Raw genomic sequence first — 10746 nt, forward strand, 5'->3', positions numbered from 1 at the left:
TCATGTTGTGTGTGGTAAGTGTGGATGACCTTATTTCTGAGACGACCAAGATACTGATGACCGCAGCCGAAACGAAGGAGCCCTAGATGCCATCATTCGCCCCTTACGAATCCCCTCGTCGGATGCCGAGACATATTCCGTCCACACGGCAAGCGATCCATCTCCCACTGGTTGGGCCCGTCGCTCAGCCAGACTAGCAGGAACTCATCTACCGCGACAACCTTCCACCGCTGCACCGCTTCGCCGATCGGCACGACTCAATTCCACTCAGCGTAGGTGATCACAGGTTACAGCCGAGTTTGACGGAAAATGCGAAAAGCGAGTGAATCACACGCGACTACACGTGACCAGACACTCGGCATCGTGATCAGCAACAGAGGTTACAGCCGTTATAGCCGTGATATAGAATTTTGAAGCAAATTAGCAAGAAATGAAATACGGATGGTTAAACTCCGAAGTACAACGCGACCGTTTCATCTCGTAAGTGCTGGACACCAATACACCATAGCCAGTAGCTATTGATTGCTTCGCTGATTCCGAAAATGTCTGAGCTCGAAACTGTAGTGGTAGATAAAAGTTCTGTTTTCATGATACCTAACGGCGGTGACCAAAAAAACAGAGAAGGATTCGTCTCAGTGGAGTCGTGTCGCGTGAAGGCGGGGATTGTTGGCAGAAAAGCCACAGGCAAGAGACTGACAAACTCTCGTGCTTGTTAACTTACTCTGGGAACCAATATGTTGGCCCTGGGAACCTCAAAAGCATTTCTAGGGGCTGTTTATCCCCTAGGAAATACTCTTGAGATCCTGGGGCTATTTCTATTTCTAGGAAAATGAGATCTAGCCCTGGGATCTTCACTTTACGTTCCTGACTGAATACGACACTGGCTCTGGGAATACATTGTCCAGATCTGGGAGCTGTGGAGCCCCTGGGAGCTTACTTTGGGGTCCTAGAGTCACTGTCTTGCCTTCCGAGATCGCCGAAAGCCCTCACAAAAAAGCTTTACCGGAACTGCGCACAATTCTGCGTCATTCGATCACTCTCAGGAGCAGCAATTACGCCCCCAGGAACGAAGAAATCGTCAACAGGCGGTTTTGATTCCTGAGGTGACGATACTAGACCCCAGAAGCTACGTCGGGTTTCCTAGTGGCTACGTGGCTCCTAGAAGCTGCTTCTTTGCTCCCAGAAACCTGTCAACGGCCCCCGGGAGCAAAAAGACTCCCAGGGCCAAAGCAGGTGTCCCTACTACTGATAGAGCCGTCAATAGGAATGCAGGTGTCGTGGTAGTGATGGTGGATAGTCTTACAAGCTAAGTACGATTTGCTGGTGCTATGGTATTTCCAGAGTCATCGATTTGAAGTTTTACAACACCAGTTTTGATGGCCTTTAACATAGAGCATCTGAGATCATTGGTCGACGGCCTCGCAAAACGCGTCCGATTCTTGGGAGTGAAACAGCTCCTGGAATCACCCTGAACTCCCAGGTCTGGTCGCTGCACGCACCACACTAGTGCACTTCGTGGAAGAACATTTGACCTGGATGTGACATCGTGGGTGAAGAAATACCTAAATACTTGCTCCCGTCCTACTCCATATCTTCTCCGTGATATCCTCCCATATATTCTCCCACAAAGTAGCCCCTTATCGCTTAACCCAAAATTCAAGTGCTTATGATCTCTTCCGACAATGCCGATCCATTTCACTTTAGAGAACCGTTATCTCCAAGAGGGGGGTCAATCATGGTAACATTTATCTATGTACCGAACCAAGACCAGTCATTCACCCCTAAGACAAAGATGTCTAGACATGATTTAGGACATAGCATCTCGGAATACCCAAATTGTTGGAGTCGCGGAACGCCTTCGTAACCTACTTCTAAACCTAGAAGATCTTAACGCTAAGCAATGGCGCTCTCTCCATAGTGGTGTTATACCAAATATCTTTTCACTCTTATATTGCTGTATCATGGCTATGAGCTCGAGCCTACTCCGCTAGCAATCTCGTCGCTATGGGATGGTCTTGTCGCCAGCAGTTTGGCTATTCAATGTGTGCATGGTGCAGCTTTGATGTATGCCTTGATGTCTCCATATTTTGCTTTCATAATTCTAACCAGACGCTTTCCAGAAATCAGAACGACAAGAGATCGGTATCTTCGCAGCAGCAGAGAGTCACGGACGCCATCGAAGAAGTGGGGAACAAAGGGGTCGAAAATGCGAACAGAATGAGCCCAGCTATATATCATTCTCAGGCGATTTTTAACTTGTTGAAGTCGTGAACGAGGTGGTGCGACGGCATTTGGCGACATGCATGTGAGCTTCGGCGGATGAAACCGTGGTATTCAAGCCGCTGAGTATCGTGGAAGCATGCACTTGACTTTTCCCCTCTAGAAGACCCGGGAGATTTGAGGAAACTCTGCGTTTTGTGCATGTTTGTATCTGGATGCTGCTATGGATATCAATCTGCTGTTTATACGGACAGATAGAATTGCGCATAAAGCAAGGAAAGGTTCACTTTCTCCTAAGTTCTGGCCTTGGAGGCTACGGAGGATTTCGAAAACAGTTTACCCCCAGACACTCACGTTTTCTTTCCTAGAGACCCACAAGGACAGTCTAGTCCCCCGCAGCCAATAATACGGTGTTACGCCTCAAGGAAGGTACCTCAGCTAGCCAAAGTTAGATTAGCGCATTCTGAGTGGGGCGCTGGGAAAGAAAGCGTGTGTGTCTGGCGGGTAAACTGTTTTCGAAATCCGCTGTATATAAAAATGAATTCAGACCGAAGAAGCTCTGGAAAGAATAGGGTTTCGCCTGATTCTGGGGGCAATACTGTAATGGTACGGCGTCTATCTGGGCACCAATTAGAGGGCGAACGGCGAACCACCGAGATTAAAACAATCCATTCTGGCTCGGTGGCCATTATCTCTTTTATCAATCTTGACAGCAACTGTTACGGCCCCAAATTCTAATGAAGGGTACAATTCTGGCAAATGCTAAACTTGGATCCACAGAATATTCACCTAGACTTAGTATCTAAAACAAAGTTCCTTAGACTCCCAGGAGCTTCAAAATATTCGATACTGACTAAGCGGTCAGAGCGACCAAACAATGTATCGGGGCGCAGTAGCACCGAGAGGCAGGAGGGGCTTAAGCACTTTGCTGAGCAAGGCGCAATATTCGCATCCTGCTATTTAAACCCCACGACCACCCCCAGAGTGACTCGATCCATCTCACCCCATTTTTCTAAAACCAAAATGCCTACGAACATCCGTGCTCGTTCGCGCCAAACTTTCGCCCGTGTACACTCCACCCACTTTCCGCAACCGCCTCAGAGGGACACCAAGAAAATCGCAGATTCAATTGCTTACTCAACAGTTGACGTCCATGAAATCAACACCATACCTCCACTACTTGCTCTGCCTTCTGAACTGCTTTTGAAAATTCTCGGCAATTTACAAGACCTCCAAGACCTTTTCTCGACAATACTTGCCTGCCGCCGGATTTTCGATATTTTCCAAGAAGCACAAAGACTACTAATCGAGTCAACTTTCGCCAAATATATTCGTCTGAAGACCGATCGAGGGATCTACCAAGTGCTAATCCAGCTCGGTCGGATTATTCGACGAGATATCGTTCACAGAGACGTTGTGCGACACGTCTTTGAAACCGGATGGGAAGTTTTCAGACAAAGACATCAAGAGGAGCTACTTATTCCATTCGGGAGGGCCATAGCATGGTCCTATGTCCTGAATAACCGCCAAGCTGATGCAGTTTGTCTTTTGCAACTGATACAGAAGGGGGAGCCACCCTTTGGATGGTCGGAAAAATTCGCACAGCCGCCTATTCAACCAATCAGAGAGCTCTTGGGCCAGCTAGTCTCCGAGGAGAACGGTGTTGATAGAAAGTACATCAGCTCTGACTTGGACCACCCGCTGGTTGAGATTAAGAGAAAGTCCAATTCAAGTGCGTCATGTCTCAATCATATCGAGCAGAGCGCTCTTTTGAAGGATGGGATCTTGTTCAGGGAAAACTCAATTGTGATGAGAAAGAGCACACCATATCCGCCGAGGGTCTCTTCCAAGCATATGTTTCATTACAATTTGTTTCGTCACGGATCAATCTCCAATGAGACCATGAACAGGGACGTCATGAAAGCTCTAGCTCATCAGCCAACAGATTCATATGCGGGGGGCGGACAGCACAGGTCTTTACGCAACCTATGAATGGCGGGTAAGTAGCTGGCAAAGCCTCCGTCACGTAGGCTGCAATCTATGATTACGAGCTGCTGGTAAAGTCTGTGTAGTGCTATTAAAAGCGTCCAGAATGCCGTTTCTCAGAGGCATAGCTGGATATCTCGTTTCTCAGTAATTGGAACAGATACACCATATGTTATCAACTAACATGTTACAGTAACTACATTGCATTACTGAAGCCACCTATTATAAAATTCCTTGACGTTTGGGGTAGATGTCTCATAAGCCTAATAGATAAATGCGTTACAATGCTCTCATTTCAGTGGTAAAACTGAATTCGAACAATACTGTACCAAAAGTAGGGACGGTGATGATGAAAGGTGTAAGAAGGGCAAAGGACTTTCCCGGAGGGGTGATACAGGATGGATGGATGGATGGATGATTTCATTTACCCCGACCTCTCGCAAAGTTGAAACCCTGGATTAAGGTACAAGTGTGATAATTGATCTATATTGAGAGATCCAGCTATTTGTAGTTGCAGCAGCTCATCTTCCTGCTGCCTAGCGGAGTGTCTGCCTAACAGGCAGCCACTCCTATAGATCTATATACATAACGTGACCTGGGATCCAACTCTCCCCCTGTGCTGAGGATCCGAAAGGGTCGAGGCACCTCAAGGATCCCAGAATATGCTCTGGCATTTTCTGATGTTTCTTTGGACGAAATCGCAGACTCAACACCTCCCCCTGAATGGAGATTCAGACGTTCTACAAGGTCTTCGTGTGTAGACCTCGGTAAAGCTTTGGTGAAAACATCTGCCAAGTTGTCCTTTGTATTGACGCGCTGGGTATCAATAAGACCTTCCTCCACCTTTTCCCGAATGAAGTTATGCTTGACGTCAATGTGTTTGGCCCTGCTGTGGAACTCTGGATTCCTGGTGAGCTTCAAGTCTGCGTTATTGTCGATATAAAGGGGAACTTTGTCAATGTGTACTCCGGGGATGCGGAGGTCATTGATAAAGTTGCGGATCCACATAGCTTCCTTCGCAGCCTCGGCGCATGCAATATACTCCGCGTCCATGGTTGATGTAGCCACTGTTTTTTGTCTCTGGTATGACCACGATATGGGCCCTCCAGCAAGCGTGAACACCCATCCAGTTGTCGACTTGCGCGAGCCCTCACATCCGGCAAAGTCGCTGTCGACGAAACCCCTCAGCTGAAGACCGTGTTTATCTGAATAGACAATTCCCTTCCTAGCATCGCTCTTCAGATACGCAAAAATGCGATCCACGGCATCCATGTGAGCCCGGTTTGGGTTGGATGCGTGTTGGTGGCTCGGGTTCCATGTGGATACGGATATCCTTGATCCGATTGTCGCGTTGGTACCGCGATTGAGGCAACATATTGACATCTACAGTGCTCCCAGGAGCCGTTGCTGATAAGGCTAACGCGCGAAAAGATGGTTTAATATAATCTCAAGTTCGACATGACCGCTTCAACCCACAATATTCCAAAGGTCATGATTGTCCTTAGGGTGGATTCTCTCAGGCCATTCTACAAGCTACTCTCAGTACAATACACTTACTAGAGGAGCCAAGCAATTAGAAGTTGTCACTGGTATTAAACAGGCCCATTACCCCAGACATAGAAGGTCAAAACGGACATACATGGCAAGCTGGTCTCATCCTTCTATATCCCTTTTCTTGAGGAGTCCATCGGTTAACCTGTTTCATGGAGGCAATGAATCGGGTGAAAACTTTCGTCAAGTCGTCGGCCGACTCATCCATGGAAATCGCGGCAACGCAAGCCAGATTTAGCAACCGTCTGTTGACTGGTCCCTGCCTGACTCTGTAGCTACCTCTGTTGCTACCTCTGCTACTAGCTCAAGAGACTACATCGCCGGAAAGCATCATGAAGGCTGAAACTCAAGACCCATCCCCACAGAAACGGAAAAAGAGAACAGCTGAATCCTCAACTCTTCCGCGAAAACTGGGGACTCAAAAGATGCATCGAAAGAGGTTTCCAAGAGCTGCAGAAACCAGTACGAAGATGAGAAATGATACGATTCAATATCTACAAGCGGTATCGGATCACATCTCATCTTCCGGCACAATTTCCTCCAGCGAGACGGCCACGATGCACCTTGCCACCCAACTGCTACAGAGCAGATACGAAGATGTTATCGAAGGGGAACAGCTTGAAAAGTTTATCCACTATGAGACTAACTTTCATCCTTTTTCAACGAAAGACTGGACACGGCTTTCACAAATCTGCAACGTCATCTCAAAGTTTAATGAGTTTACCTTATTCGTCTCTGAGAAAAGGCCACAGATCAGTCTTGCAGTACCAGTATACTACGAGCTCCACGATTTACTACACGATGTGGCTGAGCGGAAGGAAGATTTTGCAAATGTTGATGAGGATATTGCAAGTCAGAAGTGCCCTTATTGCGCAAGGTTGGTCCAAGAAGACTGCCCGACAGCAAGCTAGGGAGCGAAATGCCGATCTGCGATAAATTTATTTGCATAATTCGTCGGACTTCCACTCTTACCACCTGGTTTACGTTGACGAATCTGGCTGTAATAAAAGAGTTGGGTTTAGACGGACAGGCTGATCACTACGTGGCACAGCCCCCATGCAAATATTGCAGTTCCACCATGACCAAAGATATCAGATATTACCAGCGTATGCGCAAGATGGCGTTATCCTCTCGCATATGTTCTGCGGTTCAACCGATACCTCCATGTTCGAGGATTTCATCGCACAACTCCTTCAGCACTGCGGAAGAGGCCCTGAACCTCGATCCGTGCTTGTTATAGACAACGCATCTTTCCATCGCTCTCAGCAGGTTGAACAGTAGTGTGAGAATGCAGGCGTGAAGCTGGTCTTTTTGCCGCTCTACTCGCCCGACCTCAACACCATCGAAGAATCCTTTGCGGAGCTAAAAGGCTTCATCAAACGTAGCTGGGGTCTCTACGAAGAAAATCCCGACCAGGGGTTTGATGTGTTTCTCGAGTGGGGCGTCAATACTGTGAGCACAAAAGTGGAGAGCGCGAAAGGCCATCTTCGACACGCAGGGTAGAAAATTGTAGAGTTTTAAATTCATTTAGAGCAGTCTCGGATTAAAACAAATACCAGCAGTACAGTAGCAGTTGCCGAAGCCTCGTCGTGAGGAAGTAAGCGTAGAAGGTAAGGCATGTCAGATCAATATTATCGCAGCATGACACAATGACACGCGCAACCTCTATAGCTGGATAAGCTCTGCGCTCAGCAGCATTCTTGTACCTTGGCAGTGCACACAGGACGAGTACTGCTGATAGAGCTAGGTCATTCAATAAGAATTTCCTACTAAGTCAAGGTGGCTGGAATCTGATGATCTTCATATTACTGATACTTTCGGTGCTCTTCCACTGCTCCACACATTTTTGATCAAAAGGTCCTAGCTGCAGAAGTCATCATGCACAATGACAAGGAGACGATCGAATGCGCATATGTGCTACATTCAAAACCACGCGTACCTGGCTTACTTTTCAGTCCGATTATTGCTAAATACCTGATGGTTCCACGAAAGATTGGGGCGAGAGGAAGGAAAAGCCATAATATGTAGGGGAATAGCAGACGATGGGCATAGGACTGATCGTGGGAGGGCCGCCTGTCTCCAGATACGTACGCTTTCGTTTAATGCCTGAAGGCGGCATAGACGAGGATGCAGTATCAAAGCAAGTATTAATCACGACGTCTTGCTTGGGACACTGTGCTGGACTGTCCACGATAGCATACGCATCCGGAGATAGGGCTAAGGTATTGCTTCCTTGAATAGGCCACATGGGAATGTACGTGCTTTCAGGTTCCGGCTCTTCAATCACTAAGGAGCTTCTTCTGTTCGCTTGGTCTCGACTAGTCGCAACTTCGAAGTCTGGAAAATTCGTTGGCGAGATGCAAACCCTTGGCTCTCCTTCTGCACCTGATTAGCAAAGTCTTATAGGTGGTCGAAACAACCTACCATTTCTCGCTGCGAGAAAGTTCTCTTCCATTTCCCTGACATAATATAACTCGTCGAGAAGATGTACTCGTCCAGTCGGGAATATCTGTCGCCGTACAGGTTGCTCTGCAGCTTTGAGTTTCTGCGCTGTGACTCCGTGACTGGTGTACAATTCACAAAGGATGTGGACGAGAAGCCTGATACGCTCTGTTTAAGAAGTCAGTTAAGTAAGACCACAGAAGGAGACTCATTGCTCTACCAGCTTTGGGGAGATGGTCGGGCTCTCGGTGGCGCACTCCAGACGGCCACCATGGCGGCTTGGTCTCATCGGGAGTCAACTCGTGGGTTTTGCCTGCCACGGTCTTCCGTCCATTGTAGGGATAGAAGACCTGCTTCCGTGGCTCGACAAGTTTCACGTAGGCTTTTGCAATGAGTCGGCAATTCGTTTGTTGTAAATTCTCGAAGACCTTCGTGTAGTAACAGCGAAGAAAGTGTGTGTCACTAAGCGAGATAATGGTTTGCAAGCTTAGGCTGAGCTCGTTTTCCGCCGGACGCCTACGTTGTTGTAAGCTCCTCCTTGTCCTTGACGGCCCAGAAAATAGCTGTGCTGGCCATGATGCGGGTTGGCGCGAAGACCTTAAGGCCATAGGAAACCTTACGCTCTCCTCAGCCTCATGACAGCCTAGGCCGTGAGTGATCTGGTTAATGTGCGATGAAAGACATCGCTGGTCCGTAGGCGACCCTCGAGATGTCTTTTTTGTGCCAAAGGCTGCTCCACTGCCAGGACTTAGCCACATACCGGACGGATCCTAACTCCATGGGCATTCAACTTACATGGTACGTATGATGGGCAGTGGCCACCTCCAGTTGATTCTGCCACCGCTTTCAAAAACTCAAACGTCACTTTTGGAGAAAGGATACTCTTGTAATGGTCGGAAATAGAATGGGACCACTCATGACGAACTGTACCCTCTTGGTCAATGTAGATGAGGGCATAATGTGAATGAGCCCTCTGGTCTTGCCAGACTGGTCTTTGCATATTTACTAGCAGTCTTCAGGTATCAGGTCTGTCATCGGCGGTGCGGAAGACGATAATAGAGAATCCTATCGCGCGAACAATTGTTGGCTATGGCCCACCAAACGTCACTTCTCCAAGCTCTGATGATGGGCCAATGTCGCCTGACTGTAATTGGAATGAAGGAGAAGAAAGACTCGATATCAGTGACTGTGGTTGGCATAAGAGCACTCAGAAGCTCTCAAGCGAGTTGATTGTGCACAAGACTGCTTCACTGGCTAATTTCCACCGGGTGAAGTCTCCTGGGGTGCGAACGCTTATGGTTGATATAGTAGCCCAAACTTGCTGCTGAATTAAACTCTGGTTCTAGCACACCACCTAACTTGGGTCTTGGCAAGGCAAACAAGATCGCCCTGCCACATGCCGCATTTGAATCTCCTGTTATCGTCGGCTGAGGCTGGGGACGTCAATAACGGCAAAATTGTTATGGAATCTACGTTGGACCCAACCAATCAGCGTATCTCCACAAAGGCCCCAGCGCTTTCTAGACAGTAGTTCGTGCCACCTCGAGCTAGCGTACTGTGGGCTAAAGCAAGGCCCAGTCTGAGCACATCTAGAGCTGTTTGTGTCTGCACCAGGCCTATTGCGGAACACCACTGTCTCATTGTCGTGTTGACCCCCTGGCGATCTTGTTTCGTTCATTTTGAGAGCATTATAGGTGACTTTCAACGAAAGCAAACTACTTGAGCCAAGTTCTCTCTAATAAGCCTTTGCTCTCAGGACAAGGACCCCTTAAATTGATTGTGGAGTCGCCAAGCGTTAAGGCCAGTCTAGCATACTCTCTAGGGCGGTCTGCACGACCCCTGGTTAGACCGTTACGGGAGCGCACTACTGACATTTGCTGTCTTCTGAGTGGTGTGTAAGCCTTCGTCGTATCCATGGGATTATCCTCCAATGGCCCACCCACCTTCGCTCTTGGCCACCTGGCTTAAGCCAAATCAATCGTTTGAAAGGATCCGACCCATTTGAGAGGTCCGTGACATCGGCTTCCGGCCGTCATATTGCTCTGACACCTATGGTTTTATTTTACTCACTTGCACTACAATCTTCCCGCTTGCCCCATAACTGCCAAGGTAAATCCCCAAGCTTGGGCCCCCACAGAAGGTCTACCCCTGGCACGTTAACCCAACCTTCGGCGAAACCCAAGGCCACTCACCCATGCCCAAATAATAAGTCACCAACAACGTAGCCCTCGTTGTGCCAACGAAAAGCAGGATCGATAGTGAGCTGCATTATAAGCGATTCTGTATGCAAGCCTATCATTGGGAGGCGATCCCGACTCGGGTTTTCAAGACAGTGTAGCTCAACAGGAAGGTGCCAGTCTACCTGGAAGGTCCGACGAGAATTAATACGGAATCTCTCCTAGTAACATACACTAACCCACCGTAATGGAATGCATCTATCATACAGTATTTTCACCGCGGCGCGAGTCATGCAGGGTGCCACCCGTTCGGTCACATAAAATGGTTGTCATGATGATGATGATGATGATGATGATGATGTATTCATTT

General features: G+C 48.1%; 2 protein-coding genes across 2 annotated transcripts; one reads left to right on the top strand and one right to left on the bottom strand.

Moving 5' to 3' along the window:
* Nucleotides 1-3243: 3243 nt before the first annotated feature.
* N7446_005011 (uncharacterized protein) lies at nucleotides 3244-4212 on the top strand (the record flags this gene model as incomplete). Its single annotated transcript, XM_058513759.1, has 1 exon — nucleotides 3244-4212. One exon carries the CDS (start codon nucleotides 3244-3246, stop codon nucleotides 4210-4212), a length of 969 nt encoding a protein of 322 aa, XP_058375088.1.
* A 3520-nt stretch (nucleotides 4213-7732) lies between these two features.
* On the bottom strand, nucleotides 7733-9199 carry N7446_005012 (DUF2841 domain-containing protein; the record flags this gene model as incomplete). The annotated part of the gene is made up of 4 exons (XM_058513760.1): nucleotides 7733-8136; nucleotides 8182-8367; nucleotides 8420-8929; nucleotides 8995-9199. Coding segments are annotated over 4 exons (1305 nt in total), but the record flags the coding sequence as incomplete, so codon positions are not given.
* Between the last annotated feature and the right edge of the window lie 1547 nt (nucleotides 9200-10746).

The sequence above is a fragment of the Penicillium canescens genome (genome assembly GCF_028828765.1).
Source record: "Penicillium canescens strain IBT 15451 chromosome Unknown utg000003l_segment0_segment0, whole genome shotgun sequence".
Taxonomy (NCBI): Eukaryota; Fungi; Ascomycota; class Eurotiomycetes; order Eurotiales; family Aspergillaceae; genus Penicillium; species Penicillium canescens.